This window comes from Talpa occidentalis, unplaced genomic scaffold, assembly GCF_014898055.3.
Source record: "Talpa occidentalis isolate TD23 unplaced genomic scaffold, MPIMG_talOcc4v2.1 talOcc4.4, whole genome shotgun sequence".
Classification (NCBI taxonomy): domain Eukaryota; kingdom Metazoa; phylum Chordata; class Mammalia; order Eulipotyphla; family Talpidae; genus Talpa; species Talpa occidentalis.
Genome location: NW_023604295.1, coordinates 3,575,205 through 3,593,296, shown reverse-complemented (window position 1 = coordinate 3,593,296; position 18,092 = coordinate 3,575,205). Strand labels below are relative to the sequence as shown.

At 52.9% G+C, this 18,092-nt stretch overlaps 1 protein-coding gene across 3 annotated transcripts in view; it reads right to left on the bottom strand.

Moving 5' to 3' along the window:
* The window catches only part of ERG (ETS transcription factor ERG), a 145,197-nt gene that overhangs the window by 31,123 nt on the left and 95,982 nt on the right, over window positions 1–18,092 (bottom strand). For all 3 annotated transcript variants that reach the window (XM_054700271.1, XM_037524941.1, XM_037524942.2), the window contains exon 3: window positions 4,544–4,695. In XM_054700271.1, the coding sequence (XP_054556246.1) occupies window positions 4,544–4,695 (152 nt within the window). The remainder of the gene's footprint in view (window positions 1–4,543; window positions 4,696–18,092) is intronic.

Sequence of the window (18,092 nt, the reverse complement as noted above, 5' to 3'; positions counted from 1 at the left end):
TAGGAATTGTAACACAAAGTGCACAAATGAAGCTGTTCTTGACCAGCCATGTTCATCTAAGCTCATTCCTTAGATGCTGTTTGTCTGAATTACTCATTTGAGCTCTAAATTACACTCTCTCCTCCCTGTCCATGGGTCTGATCTACTCCTGCCAGGCTGTGGTGATCTCTGTGAGTAGCAGCAGAGCAATGGCCAATGAATACTCAGTGAATATGTCATGGATTGAGGAGAAAGTGCCCAGCGTGGAGGGTTTGAGCAAGACTCGATACAAGTAGTTTCAGCCATAAGTGTTCTGGGGACCAAAAAGAAGGGGTTTTAAGTCATGAGATTTATTTGTAGGGACTGGAAAACAGTAACCACTCGGTGAGTGAATGGAGAGTGCAAACCAGTGCAGAGGTGACTGTGGCATCTCTCTCTGCGACTTCTGACTACCATGATTGCTTTTGCTCACTATGGATATTTTAAAAATAGAAGTACAAATGTTTGAGATGCTCAGCACTGCAGGATCAATGTAGGTAATAAGAAGAGAAAAAGAACAAACTTTCAAAATACTAGATGCTGCCAAAAACCAGAGGTGCTGTTGCATTTCGGTCAGCATTTTGCAACTTTTAAGAAAGTAAACCAAGACTGTGCCTTCCTCTTTGTCAGACCTCTAGGTTAGCACACTACTCCCTCAATACCTAAAAAGTAAGAGTGATTACCAGAGACTCACCCTGCACACGGAGGGGCAGCTGTTGGAAGATGTTTCATGAGACTCATAAAGTTTAAGTTCTTTAGAGCAAATAAGTTCAGTTGTTGAGTGGGGATCCACTGTTTCTAAGTATTGATGTATGTTCACAGTCTAGGTGAGGCAGAAGTGAAAGCAACTGGAATCAGACACAGTATTGCATGCCTCTAGACACAGTATTGCATGCCTCTAGACACAGTATTGCATGCCTCTAGACACAGTATTGCATGCCTCTAGTGGGCCTCAGTTTTCCTATGAATGCCTTGAACCACAGACTATATAACTGATTGTGTCAAATCAACACATCCCCGTAATACATCTTATTGGAGAAACTTTAGAAAGACAAAATTCCCTTCCTACCAAAAGCGTGATTTTTTTTCATTTACTTTTCATTTTTTGGAATGTCAATATGATATCATTAGTTATTTTCTATCCTCCCTTTATGCCTACTCCCCTGTTCTAAAAGTGACATTTCATGTCTTTATTAAAAATAAAGTGCATTAAAGTAAAATTTACTTGGCACCTTTTAGCTAGGTTAGTTTCTCAAAGCTTTTTGTGCATGAAAATCACTGAGGAACCTGTTAACAACCTGTTTAGAAACCTCAGTACCATGGCTATATTCAGAAAATTTGGAAATGTGCATTTTTAAATCATAAGGTTCCTAGGTAATTCTGACACGTGTGGTTCTGACCATACTTGAGAAACATTTTCCAGTTGGTGTCCACATTTAGCTAGGCCAACAAAGAGATATTAAACTGTCCCAGAGCACTCTCTGCCCCGAATGTGCTGAGTGAGGCACCTGGTGCTGCAGCTGGAGGCACAGATGCAGCTGCTGATAGACCTGCCCCAGCCCCAGGTTCTGCAACCCCAGGACCACGTTGGGGAGTTATCCAGGTCACACTACTTGGGCCCCTCTTATTATTTATTGACACTCTGATCTACAACCACCTTGCCAAGAAAACAGGTAGAAGTCAGAGCTACCCAGAATGCCCGCAGGCCCTCTTGGTTGAGTGCCTTCCTCTCAACCTTCCCTGCAAACTGAGAAATACACTGTTCTCTAGGTTTAGAATGGCAGCCAGGCCATCATCTCCACATTAGTGTTTTAATCCTAAGGACACAGAATTACCTATTTGATTGGGGTGACCATCTCCCAATGCCTGCTGATATCGTGAAGCCAAACAATACCCAACTTTTGTTAACTGTGCAGGATTTGCAAGTGCATTTTTAAGAAGTGTGTATATATACACACATATGTATACATACACCTCACCCTTGTTTTCACGGTCTCTGCTTAGCTCTTTAGTTCATGCTCTTTGTCAACTGAATTTAAACTGACTCTACCTTGCTCCCTGGTACATATCTATAAGCTTTCACGAGTCCATTCTGAAATAAGGAAAATAGGGAGGCAGTATAAATATAAAGGAAGGTATGTACTTATTGATTAGGGCTATCTTATGAATTTCTTTATGGCTTAAGAGTTAATTAAATACAGTGAGTCTTTAAACCAAGGACTTTGAGATGTGAGAAATCATGCCTCACACCTGAGCTCCAGATCTGAACACACAGAGCCCCCCGCCCCCCGTCCTGTGTTTCACCTCCCTCTCTGCAGACCCGCTTTTTGGTGAGTTGCATCAGGACCATTTTTAGGTCTAGAGCATGAAGTGATGTATTGGCTGAGGGTACAAATGCCAAAAAGTAATGTTTTCTCACACACCTGTCTTTATGGTTTGCATTTACGAGTGCTAATCAATATGTTTAACTAGTAGGACCAGTATGGGCCAATCAGAACCAAGTTTGGAGAATCTTGCCGAATACGCAGAGCACTCTCTGCCCCGAATGTGCTGAGCGAGGCACCTGGTGCTGCAGCTAGAGGCACAGATGCAGCTGCTGATAGACCTGCCCCAGCCCCAGGTTCTGCAACCTCAGGACCACGTTGGGGAATTATCCAGATGGTGCAATGAAATTGTGTTTACATGCATGGGTGTGTGGGTGTGTGTTCATCTGTGTGTCTGTGGATGAGCACACCTACATGAAGCTTGACCAATAACTGAAAGACTCACAACTTGCAAAATCAGCCACAACTAGCTGTCTTACAAACACCGTAACTGAATAACTGCCTGCACTGGCATGAAGCAACCAAAGGAGGGAAGAGCCGAAAGAGGGCTTTCTTCAGGAGACGAAACCAGTCTTCACACAAAAACTGACCATGAGCCACTGTGCATGACCATCCTTCCATCCATCCAACCAGCATTTAGTGAGCACCTACTACGTACAGAGATGGTGGCTGTAGCGACGTGACTAAATTGGCTTTTTGCTTCTTTGCCACATATATCTCGCTACTGGTGTCCAAACATTTCACTTCATGTACAAAGCTTCAAGTCTGACCCTTCTGACAAGGATATGATGACATGAGACCATATGGACAGCACCCCAAAATCAGAGCTCGTTGGTTAAAGGCCGCTCGTTGAGCAGCCCCAGCCCTCCCCTCCCAAGTCTGCGATTCCACAGGAACCAAGACAGGAGTCCTCCGCCTGGGCCTTCGCTAGACTGATCCTTTCACTTTTGAGAACTAAACCTTGATTCGCCCGAATGGGAGACTTTTAGGCAAAGGGTGAGATGGTCTGGGCAGGTGTCCTCTGTGTTCCTGCCCTGTCGTGCCCACACACGGCAGAGGCTGGGCACCTGCAGGCCTGCACTCCCCACCCCTCCTTTCCCTAGGTGCCTGGGACAGCCCCTTGAACACCTGCACTTCCAGTCGCTCCCCGCTCAGCAGGACTTCCCTCTGCTCCGAGGCACGGCGCCAAGCTAGGGGCCTTGGGCACGTGGCCCACTTGCCACGAACAATCCACACATGTGACCCTTTGTGACCATCAGGGGACATTTTGTCCCTCTCATCCGGCACACGAGACTACCTCTGCTGTCACCTGTGAAGGTCTGACAAAGTGCTTCAAGGTCAGGGAGAGTCCCCAGGAATGACAATCCTTCTCATACCTAACTGTCCCTGATCAGCTTCGGGCTGTTTGCGCAAAGCCACGCAGGGACAAACCTGGCGAGAAGCACAATCCGTGGACCCAAGTCCAGTGTTTTACCGAGTACTCTGCACTCTGAACTGTCCTGTCTCCACAGGTGGAGAAACTTCTGCCAGCTCCCACTGACAATCACCACTCTAGACCACCAAGTGAAGGGCGTCAGAAGCAGGTGACCAACACCAGGTGACGTCACGCTTTGCAGAATATAAAAAAACAACAGGACAGGGGCCTCCCTGGTGGCGCGAGGGGATAAGATGCAGCACTGTCAAGCACTCCGCAGCCACTGAGGCACAATTTTGATCCCCAACCAGGGAGCTACCCACATGGCGCAGCAGACCTCTCCTGTCTCCCCGCTGCTCCCCTCAGCAGTGGATTTCAGTAGATCCGCCTGTTCTCCCCACTCTGTCTCTGGTGAGTCCTTTTACACCCCCCACCTCCGGCCTGTACCCCAGTTCTTGTATGCATAAATAAATAAATCTTTAAAAATAAAAAAGCCAAGGACAGGCAAAACAAATCCTCCAAATCCAACTACAGACTGAGGCTCCCAGAGGCGGGGTGGTGCGGGGAACAAAGGAGCGGGGTCCAATGTGCTGCGGGAGAGGACGAGGGGGCTTTGGTGGTGGGTGTGGGGTGGTCACATGCATCTGACGGGGTGACCGGTACCCCTCCATGCACAGTGCTGTAAGCCAACATTACGCCATAAAGAGCGCTACAATGAAATAAAAAGAGGAAGCTGGCCGTGCTGCGGAAGGCGAGCCCACAGGGCCGGGTGCTGCGGGCACCTGACCTGCCGGGACGATCACTCTGCGCTCGCTGGTGGTCATGTTGGGAGGGGGCACGTGCTTGTCCTCCAGGTAGCTGCCGTAGCTCATGCCCACGGTGTCCGGGCTGCCCACCATCTTCCCGCCTTTCGCCACACTGCATTCATCGGGGGAGTTCCTGGAGGAGACAGATGTTTCCATTAGTGAGTCCCCAGGGCACACCTCTCTGGTCTTGTCACACTCAGAGAAAGCCCAGGAGGGACAAGGTGGGGGGCCAGGAAGAAAGGAGGAGCGGGGAGCGGGAAATAGCAAACACAGAGTGTGTTCGAGAGCGTGGTCTGTGGCCTCCCAAATGCACACGTGGCAGCCCTCCCCCGCCACAGTGCTGTTTGGGGGCGCAACCTTTGGGAGATAATTAGGTTTAGATGAAGCCATAAATATGAGGCCTCCAGGAAGTGCTTAGTGTCCCTCTCAGAAGAGGCGTGACCAGAGAGTTCTCTCTGCCCCACCCCCAAGACCAGCGAGGAGGTGGCCACTGGCTGAGAGGAGCTGGCACCAGACACCTACACCGCGGCGCCGTGACCTTGGGCTTCTTGTGTCCGGGCTGTGAGAAATAAATGCCTGTGCCTGACGCCCCCACATCTATGGTACTTTGCTCTGGCGGCCTGAGCGGACCACGCCAGTGCCCACGCAGCCAAGCCCGGCGGGCACAGGGGCGGAGCCGCCATGGGCTTCTCGTGCTCGGCCAGCAACCCCACCTGGGACACCCGGACGCGGCGCAGGGAACTCCCCGTGACAGTCACAGGCCACACGCACACACGCCGGGAGGCGGCCCCAGGGACACCCGAGAGGCTGGTCGAGCGTGACAGCCTCAGCAAGGCCTCGCAACGACATCCTCGAGCTGAATTTCCAATCCCCGCAGCCAGCCTGGGCAGCCGAGCTTTGAGGACCAGCGGGGTGGACACGAGGGGCAGAGAAGGCACCAGGGCACGTGCCAGGGAGGCGGCTTCAAGAGTCCCAGGACGTGTGACTCTAATGGGGACATTCCAAATAGAAAATGCAGCCTGACCAGAAGTGAGCGCGGCGAGCTCCCCGGCCCGCCTGTCCACCAGGATTGAGGTCCTCGCCCAGATGTGTCTTCTGAGAGGATTCCCAGAAATGGCCTCAAACTCTACCCAGCACGTGGGTTTTCATATTCTTGGGGCTCTGCAAGGGTTCTGAATGCCAGCGATTGCTGCAGCCCTGGGGCATGGGTTCTACCAGTGAGTCCCCTTTTTCTCCCCCGTGCCTGGCTAGTTAGATTCCTGGAGCCAGACTCCCCAGGCTCGGCATGGGCTCCACCTTCACATCTGGAAGAACAAAACCACCCGATCGGCCTCCCTGGTGGCGCAGGGGTTAGTCTCAGCACTGTGAAGCTATCTGCAGCCACTGTAGCAGGAGTTCAATCCCCGGCCAGGGAGCTGACCCACATGGCGCAGCAGACCTCTCCTGTCTCCCCGCTGTTCCCCTCAACAGTGAATTTCAGTGGATCCGCCTGTTCTGCTCCCCACGCTGTATCTGGTGAATTCTCTCACCCCTCCCCCCGCACCTCTAGCCAGCATCCCAGCTCTTGGATGCATAAGCAAATAAAATAAATCTTTTAAAAAAAAATAACCACCCGATGCCTCGTAGGGCACTCTCTGGGTGAGAGAGGGCGGGTAGAACGCAAAAGGTCATTCTGGACCCAAAGGCCACAGCAAGTGCATGGCCGGGAAAACTGGGGGCCTGGGCCCTGAGGGCTGGTGCCCGACCCAGGCTTGTTCTCAGTGTCACTCGCACCGGGCTGACATGGCGGTGGGAGCTGAGGGCTGACATGAGGAAGGAGGGGGCTTATCTGTGGATAAGGTGAGAGTGGGGGTCGCCCGGGGCTCGGGATTACCCTGGGAACCCACAGCCCTGGCCGGTGGCACCCTCACAGCTGTACTAACACGAAGGAGACTGAGAACCACCAGGAGCGTGGGCTGGGGGGCAGGCCCTCTGTATTCCAACGCCACCCACGCTGCGGTATCTCCTCCCGGGCTGCTCTTCCTGGCTTTGGGCCCTTATCTCTCAAAGACCTGCCATCAAAACACTGATGTCTTGAGACTTCGCTTCCGATCCCTTTGGAAAATTCCAGCAGTGGAGTGCAGTGTGCATGTTTTGGTCCATTCGTCTCAAGGAGGCGTTACAAGGGAAGGGATTTAAAGGGATTTGGTTCTTAGGGGAAAAGTTTTAAACGCTGCTCAGGTAATGAACTCAAGTGACAACTATAAAGCCTCGGCTGCGTAATGTTCTGACTCATTCACTCGCTCGTGTTCTAGACCATTTTCACTGAGTGTCTGCTACACACCAGGTACCATAAATTCTTCTCCAGCAAGGCAATTAATTATGAAACATCTTAAAGGTGCAAGAGATTTACAGTGCAGAAAAGGGGGATATTGAAGACTGTAAACCCTTCCAACCAACAATTTCTCTTCCAATTCTTCATGATTTAATTTCCTCATCTGAAGCCAAAAGCTATAGGCCTAGGGCACAGCAGCTTTCCTGTATTTAATGATTAAATACACCCCTCATCAAATCCAGAGAGAGGGCGACTTCTTAAGTCGCACCTCACCGGGGCTTTCCAAAAAGTAGGTGTAAGGATTTAAAACAGGGACAGTTTCTGGTACGGTGACTGTTTTCATCTTATTACGAGATGTAATTCGCCCCTTGAAGCCTTCCCTCCCTATTTTCACTCTGGAAAAAACAAGACCCCTGAGATCCTCAGACAGACACTTGACAAAACTTGTCCCTTCAAAACAATGGAAAAAAGTCTATTTTTTTTTGCTATTTATTTTGTTTTAGCGCCAAAGGGAAACAGAATGGAGACGCAGTTTCTATCACTCCCACAGCTTTTGTAATAAGTCCGAGGGAGTCTGGCCCCAAAGAGGGGTGAGGTCACCCCCTAGGTCCATCGACCTGCTGGGCTCAAGCAGGTAGTTAACAAATATGCGCTCGAGGGCCCCAGGGGTCCTCACAGTCCAGTGCTTTCCCCTTGTTAATTGTTCTAGAAATACTAAGAGCGAAGAGCATCGTCTGTGGGCTGCTGTCCCAAGAGCTCAGTGGATGTGGGTCCTGGCGACAGCCCTGCCATGGTGCCGGACTCCCGTCTCGCTCAGAGGTAAAACCCAGGACACAAATGAATGGGGACTTGTTCTCATCTCAGAGCCAGGAGGAGGCAGCACTGGCACCTGAGCGCCCCGTACCCACTCCAGCCCCACAGCAAAGGCAGGGCCTGTCCTCAAAACAGTAAAATGGTTCTTAATTTCGAGAGGGAGCCAAGAGTTCTCTGAGCCACACGCCACTCTGGGGTAAGCGTGGGACACATGCGGTTCAGTTGGGGTGCCGCCCCCACCCCAGGGCTCGCTTACACCTCACATCCTCACAACTGTCAGGATGGCTACTGCAGACTAACAAAAGACAGCAGGTGTCTGCTAGGATGCGGAGAAACAAGAAGGCTGGAGGCTGTCGGGGATGCAAGGTGACCAGTTGCCATGGAAACTGCGAGAGGGGCGTGAAAGACAGACAGCAGGAGGGACCTGAAGGGCGAGACCTCAGCAAGAAAGGGGGTGAAGCCTCCCTGCTAGTGCAGGGGTTAAGTCTCAGCACTATGAAGCTATCAGCAGCCACTGCAACATGAGTTCGATCCCCAGCCTGGGATGACCCACACGGCGCAGCAGACCTCTCCTATCTCCCCACTGCGCCCATCAGCAGTGTATTTCAGGAGATCTGCCTGTCCTGCTCCCCACTCTGTCTCTGGTGGATCCTCTCACCCCCTGCACCTGTGGCGTACACCCCAGCTCTTGTGTGCATAAATAAAGAAAAAAAGAAAGAGAGCTAAGCCATCACGTTTTCTGGCGCATCCATTGAGACACTACAGGTTTCTTTTGTTTGGTTAGGAAACCTTATCCTGACGCAGAGGAATGAAAAGGCTTATTTTAAAGTCTCACTATAAATGCATTCTCGGATCCCTGCTCCGCTGTGGCAAGTCACACTGCGGGAATCTGCTCTTGCTGACTGCACTGCAGCCTCCGCACTGCACGGGAGAAGGCAGCAGGAGAAGCCCCGCCCTGGGCTGGGCGCCCTTGGGGAGGCTGTGCAGGAGAAGGAACTTCGAGACGGGGATACCAGCAGAGGTGCCAGCCCCGGCCCCAGCCCACGGCTCGCACCACACAAGTCCAGCGGTTTAGCCTCCTCACAACCTCTCCAAGGTCCATGGCACTTGGGACCTAACTGAGGTCACTCCAGGAAGCACAGAAATGCTGCCGGGAGACCCCTCAACTTTCATGATGGACAAGATGGGGTGTCAGGGCCAGAGGGCGAGTCTCTCTGGAGTCTCTCTGGAGACTGGAGCCCATCGAGTTGGCGTGTCATACCTCAATGACCTACTCACCCCGTGAACCAGCACTCGGAGTACTAAGTCAGGTGAGCGGAGACCATGGGCACTGTCTTCTCAAAACGTGCTAGTGTTTTAGACTAACTACCAAAGGGCATGGCCAGGAATGCCAAGTTGGAAATTGCACTACATTTAAAGTAAGGTGCGACAGCAGACGTGTTTCCAATCTGACTGGGTTCTTCTGGGCTATAGAACCAGAGGATTGGAAGAAATTCCACTCCCATGCCCCCAGGCAAGACTCTGGAGGTGTGAAGTCTGCCTGTGTGAACAGGTGTTTAGTTTATGTTACGTTTTCTAGGGCAGAGACACCCTTGTTTTCCGCTGCTCTCAAGAGTTGCATTTATGTATGAGTGGTGGTTTGGGGTATACACCATACCCTGCCCTTCCTCAGAGTAGGTCAGGGCGAGGTGAACTATAAAAGCTATACAAGATGAGGTGGCAACAAAAATAATCAAAGGGTATAAATGAATGGAAAACAGTATCAGGAAATTAATAAATCAAGAGATAAAAATCAGCACCTTGATAAGCTTTTATCTATAGTTGCTACCGGTAGGACATCGATTTGTCCCTGAGCTTCCTACTGGCCAAAGCAAAGAGGGAAATGCATCCCGCCACAGTCAGGTGTCAGCAAGAGAAGGATGAACAAGTGATTCACCAGAAGCAAAACTTTCCCTGGGCTGAGACTTGAGAGGAGCTTCTCCTGTGGCTCCTTCTGAAGAGAAGGGGGTGAGCAGTGGGCCTGGGGCTTCCACGCAGCGCAGGGGGGCTGGGGAGAGGGCAGGGCGCTCCGGTCCACGGCCGCGACTGCTACGGCCGCGCCTGTGTGTCTCAGCCCGTCCTCTGCTGCGCTGCGTTTGGAGAGAGCAGGTCAGCCAAAGAGCAGTGCAGGGGCATAAAAAAATCAACAAAAAATCTAAAGTGGAAAGATCTTAAAGATGCATTGTTAGATATTCCTCCAGTTTCCACAAGTCTTTAATTTCTATATATTAAGCTCAAACTTACATTCAAGTTCTAGAGTCTCAGCAGCGGATGGGGTGATAGTTAACGCCCCTGAGAACATCTCGTGCATATGGGCAGACAGATACTTCCAGACCCTCTGGGTTCATCTACCCCATCTTTGATGGTTTACTCGTGCTCAGGATGGCACCAAGCGCGTGCACTTACGCCTGCAGTCATGGTGAACAGACGGGAAAGCACTTCCAAGGCTGCGAGTGCCTGACAAATCTACATGTCGGCTGCACGGCCCATAAGGTCAACACTACGAAGCCACAGGTGAGTTATCTACACAGCCAGCAGTGGAGTTGCTGGGATATGAACCCGGATGGCTAGAGTACCAGATCCAAGCACCTGCCCCCTGCCTTATCCAGTCTCACCTGGCACATCCACCTGCACAGCCTCTTTCCCAGACACCAGGCATAGCTGAATGGCCCCTCAGAGACGCATCTCATCACTACTGGGCACATTCAGGGGCGTATCATGAGAGGCCTGGAGATGGCGTGAGGGCTGCAGCTGAGGGCTGAGTGGGGAGCCTCAATGCCACCGCTCCTGCACCCCCTCGGATGGCGGTGTGTACCTGAGACACGTGGGGTTTGATACATCGGCTTAAAAACAAGCCAGTCTCGGGCCTCCCTAGTGGCGCAGGGGTTAAATCTCAGCACTATGATGCTATCCGCAGCCACTGCATCCTGAGCTCGATCCTTGGCCAGGGAGGTGACGCACATGGCACAGCAGACCTCTCCTGACTCCCCTGCTCCCCTCAGCAGTGTATTTCAGTAGATCTGCCTGTTCTGCTCCCCGCTCTGTCTCTGGTGAATCCTCTCACCACCACCCCCACCTCTGGCCTGCACCCCATCTCTTGTATGCATAAATCTTTAAAAAAAAAGGCCAGTCCCTTCAGTGCACAGCTGAGTATCACATGCACCCCCCCAGACTGCTTGGCCTGGCGCGCTCAGCAGAGACAACAGCTGAACCTTCATGAGCATGAGGGAGCCAGGCCTGAAGTTTCCAAGCTTAGAGGGCAAGTAGGGGCATATATGGGGGCTTTGTGGCGGGACGAGCAGCCTGAGAACCAGAACAGGAGCTGGACAGGGGAGGCTGGTGGCGCTAACTCTAGGGTTAAGACAACAGCCTCACTTACTTGTTTCCACAGGTAACGCGCCTGTACAAATGCACCTAGAAATTGAAGGAGGCCTTTGGTTTCTGAAAACCAAAATAAAGTTGGTGACTGACGCTGGTTTGCTCAGCCCAGCATCTACTCGAGGAGGGCAGTGCCCTCGGGGAAAGGGCCTGAGTGAGGGGTCAGAGGCTGCCTCACCTCCGCAGGGACAGAGGCTGCGCTGTCTCTGCACCGAGGGAAGCGAGCTTACCCAGCAGGGTGGGCAAGAGCAGCCCCTGGGGACAGGCCTGAGCTCGTGAGCCACATCCAAGCGTGACTCACCCTCGAGAGCTGCCAGCAGAGGGCTGAGGGCCTCAGACCAAGTCCTTGGTTTCTTCGAGGCCCATTTTTGTCCTGAATGCCTCGTGCTCTTGGAGATGCCGTGGCACAGCCTGCCTCCCGTCAGCTGTGGGCCCGCCTTGCCCTCCGGAGGGCCCCTCCTGCCTCCGAAGCAGTCTTGCCCAAACACAACTCCAACTGAAGGCCCCGCGTGGCCCCCGGACAGACTGAAGCTGCCCGGCTTTCCCAGGGCCCTCCACGCATTCACCCATTTCCCCAGCACCTGGGCGCCCCTCCGAGTGCCAGGCACGGGAGCACTGGTGTCTCGTCTCCCGCACCTGCCTCTGAAGGCCGCGGCCCCTCCCCGCCTGCACACACTTACCCTCCAAGACCGCTCTGAGGTGGGTGGGCAGGTGGGGTGCGTTCACTACCCACGGTCGCCAGCTCACGCCCGTCTTGCTAGCGCACCAGCATCTTCCTACATGTTCTTTTCAGTTTGAGGGGATTTCATGCTAGCAGCACCTCAGTGCCAAGTCCCCGGTGGCAGCGGGACCCTGGGAGGCCGGGGGGCGGGGGGGCAGCCGGCCCCGAGGACGCCGGCCAGGGTGCGGGCACCGGGCCCTCCAAGCCCGGCGGGGATAAACCGCCCCTCAGGGGGCTTCCTTCCAAAGAACCCTGAAAGCACGTACGTGTCCTCATCGACCCGACAAGCTCTCGGGTCTGGGGCATGAATCGAGGTGAGGCACCACAAAAAGTATTTTTAGGACCCCAGACAAGGAGGGGATTGTGTGCGGCGCCCGGGGGTAATTTGTGGGTCTGTTTTGTTTCTGAATCAGGCCGTGGAAAAGCTACTTCAGACCCAAGCAGGGAGCGGGCTGGGCAGCGACTCACGTCGGCTCCAGGTTCAAACTGAAACTGTAGATGTTTGTCTTCACAGCTGCGTGTTATTTTTACCCTTGCTAAATGTTCTCTCCTACACCTGGGAGTCTCTTCCCACCAGCCGCTCGACTCCCCCTTCTCCAAAGCAGTTGAGGACTAAATTAATGTACAAGCTCACGGCGATGCCCAACAGGCAGGTCTTTGTCCGCGAGAAGGGTTTGAAGTTTCCCGGGGAAAGTTTCGTTGTTTATGTCTGCATTTCTCTTTGCAGCTGAAAACGTGTCTCGGCGACACCACATCACATTTAGATCCTGAAAACTGGGGGGAAGGCATCGTCTGGGGGTGGCAATCCGCTCGTCTATAGATTGAGAACTCTACAAACAGATGATAAAGGGCAGATGTGACGTCTTCTCTTCCTTGAAGATTTTACCTTTTTGGTGGGAACACTCATTTTTCAGGGCCTCCCTGGTAGCACAAGGGGTTAAGTCTCAGTGCTATGAAGCTGTCTGCAGCCTCTGCAGCACGAGTTCAATCCCCGGCCAGGGAGCTGACCCACATGGCACAGCAGACCTCTCCTGTCTCCCCGCTGCTCCCCTCAGCCGTGGATTTCAGTGGATCTGCCTGCTCTGCTCCCCACTCTGTGTCTGGTGACTCCTCTCACCGCCCCCCCCCATCTCTGGCCTACACCTCAGCTCTTGCATGCATAAATAAATAAAATAATTAAAAAACAAAACACTCATTTCTCAGCAGGAAGGACACCAATGGCCACGATGGGCTTTAGGCTTTACTTCCATCGCAGGCCCTGTGGATTCTAGCTCACCAGCGGCATTTCACTCTTAAACAGAAAAGGCCAAAGCAGCCCCCACGCAGCTGTGCTGCCCACGCGGCCTGGGGGACAGGCCGCACTGTGAGGGGCACATGTCTCGGGCCCTTCCCCAAGCGGCATCTGCCTGAGCTCCCAGGAGATGGGGCTGCATGACCACGAAGGCAGGGAAGAAAGCCCCAGCCAGAGCAGAGGCAGGACACTGTCCCTCCAAAACGTCCTGAGTGATTTGCTCACATCCAGGCCACTACTGGGCAGCCCAGGCCTGACAGCTGCAGACCTCAGACCCCTGCCAAGCAGGCCTGGCTGGGACCGCCTGACCTCACCACCACTACTCCGGCCACCGGCCCCTGGGGCTGAGCTTAATTAGGAGGCTCTTTTATGCCCCCTGATTCAGAACCCTGCAGCAGAAAGAAGCAAACGTGGGGGCAGCTGTGAAGTCGATTGTCCTAGAGCAATTCATAAAGTCTTACAGAAAATGTAAGAAAACAGACATGAAGTCAGATCTTAATGAGTCAAAGCAGAAAGGTCTGGAGAGAGACTGGTCCCCAGGTACCACGTAGCCAATAGTGAGTATCGCACGTACAAGGAGGGACCTTGACATCAAACCACCGACATTCCCTTGTGTTGGCAGGAACCGGGAAAACGTCTTCCCAGCACAGTGACGTGGAGGGTACGAGAACAGTCACATCCTAAAACCGAGAATGGGGTCTCCATCACACCTAGTATTTTTGAAATGTGGTTTCATTTGGAGACACTTCATGGAGGTGACGTAAAGGCAAGTGCAGGTAAATTGTCTGCTGTAATAAAATAAAATGAGCTGAAAGATTGTTTTTCTTTTTATTGAGGTAACATTAACGTATAACACTGCAGTTTCCAGGAGTACAGGGTCTCCGCTCAACAACTGCATGTCTCTCTCCAGGCCAAGCACGGAATGTCCAGTCACCACGCACCACGCAGCCCCTTGAGCTTGTTCCTCCCACTCTTTCCCCTCTGCCCACCACCATTCTGTTGTCAGAGTCTGAGGGTTTGTTGTTGTTGTTTTGTGTGCTTGCTTTTTTCTTTATATTCCACAAAGCAGGGTATTTATCTTTCTCCTTCTGACTAATTTTTGCTTGGCGTCACCCCCTCCAGCACCATACACGTTATTGCAAATGGCAAGATTTTACCTTGTTTGAGGCTTAGCAGGTTTCCATCATGCAGAGATACCACATCTCAAAAGTAGATGTTTCTTATTATGTAAAACATGCACGAAATCAAAATGCAGCAGAGGCTTAGTAAATGCAAGAAAATTTTGCTTGTCTGTCACCTGGAGGAAGCCCTGTTGTCCCTGCCAACACAGGAAGGTGTCCGGCTTCAGGAAGAAGTCCCGAGGGGATGAGGAAGAGCACAGGTGTCAGATGGCCCACAGAGGTGAAGTCGAGTAAGTTACCTAAGCGTTAGGAGACTCAATGGTCTCTCCATCGGTAAAATGGGCAGGACCCTAAGACTGCATAATAACCACAGATGTCGTGAGGGGCTGGATCATAGGTTCTATCTTAAAATCTATCAGCAGACCACCCTGAGCAACGTGGGTGAACAGCACCTCGCTCAGAGCCTGTCTGTCCTGCAGGTGGACAGTCGAACCCTCACCCGCTGGGTCCTGACATCCCTCTGCTCTTCACTTGTCATGCCGCCTCACAGATCCTTTCTCACCTTTGCTGGACCATGAGCTTCTCTTAATCCATCTTCACAGCAGCTAACTCTGCCGGATGCAAGTCAGACATCCTGTGTGCTTAACACAGGATTTCTCAGCTTCTCAACTTGCACATGATTGACAGTCTTGGGGTGGGGGGAGTGGCGGTGGGGAGGGGTACTATGTTCTATTGAGCAGAACCCCTGACATTCACCCACAAGATGCCAGGACCCTCCCCCACAATGTGACAATTAAAATGTCCGTGAACACTGCCACATGTCCCCTGGGGACAAACCATTGTAGTAGAGAACTGCTGGTCTCATGGATTAAGACCCACTGAACTCCAGCAAGGAGGCAAGAGTGTCGTGCATGGCATCTGGCACGTACTAGGACCAGGGCATAGAGGAGACTGTGCTCTGATGGCAGGAGTCCAGGCCAGCAGCAGAGCGCATCAGCCCAGAATGGCATCACCCGCCCACCCCCGACACTACCAACCTCACGGAGGTCCCGCCATCCCAGACCCCAACCCTTCAGGGGTTGCCGCGTGGGTCTCAGCGTCAATGCAGGAGCCAGGCAGGTCCTGCTAAATCTGAGTACCTTCAAGGTCCTCCTTGGCTGGTACGTGCCCAGAGGTTTCCCCGTCCTGATGAGTGGATGTCAAGTTCCCTCAATGGCCCCACGATCGCTCACGATCTCATTTCTTTTTCCCCTGAAAGTCAGCCACAAAAAGTTGTCTTCCAAGACTTCAGGCTGACTCAGGACGTCTGCACTTGCCATCCCCTTCTGCTGCTCAACCGTGGGGCCTTCTCCCTCAGGCCTTTGGGTCTTCACTCAAATGTTATTTCATCAGTGATGTTCTCAGCCCACCCTCCATGGAGAAGTGCCACTTCCTTTCCTGCCTGCTTTATTTCCCCTTCGCATTTACCATGATCTCCTATGTTAACCGGTTACCTAGTTGAATGACCATCTCCCCCACCAGGAGCAAACACTGCAAGCAGGTTTTTTGTTATGTTTAATGACTGCACATCAAGTATTTAGAACAGCGATGGCATGTAGTAGTTGTTCAATAAATACTTGTTGGCTGGATGAATGCGCAAATAACCAGCATGTCTGACACCAAATGGACCCGCCAACCCCACTTTCTGGCACCTTCATCACCCTCTGGGTGGCATGTTTGTAAATATTAGGAAAATGCACATCAAACCCACAATGAGTTAGCACCTCACAGCCAGGAGACGGGAGATGGGCCCACATCACAAAGACTGGAAACAGCAGGTGCTGGCGAGAGCGTGGAGAAAAAGGGGCGCTCGTGCTCTGTGAGTGGGGATATAAATCCAGCCTCTAGGAAAGTGGCTAGAGAGTCTACAAGAAACAAAACTTCGAAATGCCGTATGATCCAGCAACACCCCTCCTAAGCACAGAGAGGAAGGCTATGCAACACCGATACAAAGAGAGGTACGCCCGCCTGTGTTCACTGCCGCATTGTCCGCAGCAGCCAACGGAACCAGCCTGAGCGCCCACGGACAGACATATGGATAAAGAAATCGCGAAACTCTACTCCGTGGAGTACTACTCAGCTATGTAAAAGACGAACCTTGCTTTGCAACAACGTGGGCAGACCTTGAGGGGAAGATGCTCAGTGAAATAAGTCAGAAGGCGAAGACAAATACCAGATGGTTTCACTCATTTGTGGAGTATAAATAAACAAAGCAGATGAACTAAGAAAACACAACAGAAATAACTGTAGGCTGTGAAAATACGGTGGTTTCCAGAGGGGAAGGGAAGGAGGAGAGGGGGGCAGGCAAAGGGGTCGGTGTGACAGGTGGGGGCCTGGGGGGCCAGGGAAGCATGTGGGGTGGCCCCATCGTCCTGAAAGCATGCAGCCTGGGAAACAAACAGTAAAGCAGCAAAACCTGCCCGACGTACAGTACACATGCATGAGCAAATAAAGATAAATATGTCAAAAGCATTCTGCCACTTGACTCCAGGCTGGAAATATTCACGCCACCTGAGTGATCTGCTTCCCAGATGAAGCAGAGAGGCGAAGCCCAGATAACAGACAGGCAGACAGACACCGAGTGGTGTGAGGTGGGTGCCCTCTGCTCAGACAGACTGACCCCCCAGGAGCTGAGCCTCCTCCTCACCTCTTCTCAGACTGTACCTCACAGCCCACCTTCCCCAGCTACCAGGGATTCTTACCACCCTCTCCCCACGTCTGCCTCAGAGAGGGGGTTCCCAGCTCCACTGGGGTCCCCAAGGGCGGGCTGACACCGTGTCCTGCCAACACCCAAGTCACCCTGGGGATCTCATCTCTAACAAGCTCCCCAGTGGAGCTGACACGGCGGATCCTGGGGCCCTCTGGGAACAGCCACCCCCGGGAGCCACAGTCATAGCGTCCAACTGCCGTAAAGGACTCGGGGGTGGGGGAGGCCCCGGGGAGACTCTGGGCCTGACACAGGCATCCATGAAGTCCCAGCTATGGGCGGGGAGAGGTGAGGGGGAAGTGCCTGCCTGCAGGAGGGCTAGGAAGACTTTCCATCCCCTTGGAAGGACGGGGTGACGTCCCTGCAACCCCCGGGGCGTTGGCTGAACCTCAGAGACAAGGATGCGCAGAGAGAGCAAAGCGGCTGCCTGCCTGCCGATGGGGAGTGTGTGCGTGCGTGTGTGCCAGTGTTCACTCAAGTGTGTGTGTGTGTGTGTGTGTGTGTGTGTATGTGTGCTCGTGTGCACATGTGCGAGTGTTTGTGCATGTGTGTGCATGTGTCCATGTATTCATGTGTGTTCGTGTGTGCTTATGTGCATGCTCCTTTCCGGCCGTCTGGCTGGCTGTAAATGTGAGTCTCAGAAACCTCACACTCTCTCTCTCTCCTACACACACCACCTCTCTCATGCAATTTCTCTCTCGCTCTCCCCACACTCCTGCTGATGCCTCCCCTGCAGGTAGAAACCAGCCTTCAGAGAAGAGTCGGAAAAGCCTCTTGCTCCTCACGTCCACACCGAGCCTCTCCCGGGCTGCCCCCACCCACAGGGCTCCAGCAAAAGTAGGGTCCACTCCAGGTTCCCAGGTTGGCTCTGCCCACCATTCTTGTATGCAAGCAGGCTGCATCCTTCGGAACGTGCTTGCATGGACTCCGAAGTCTCAGCTAGATCCCCGGTGGACACGCTGTAAGGTGGTGGGTTTTACAGGGACCCGCAAAACATGTGCTGTCGGGATTTGGCCGACGGGACTCAGGCCCCTGGCCCCAAGCTCTGCCAGAGTCCAGGAACGGGAAGGTGGCCCCGGCTCGGCCCGGGCTGCACATCAAGGACCA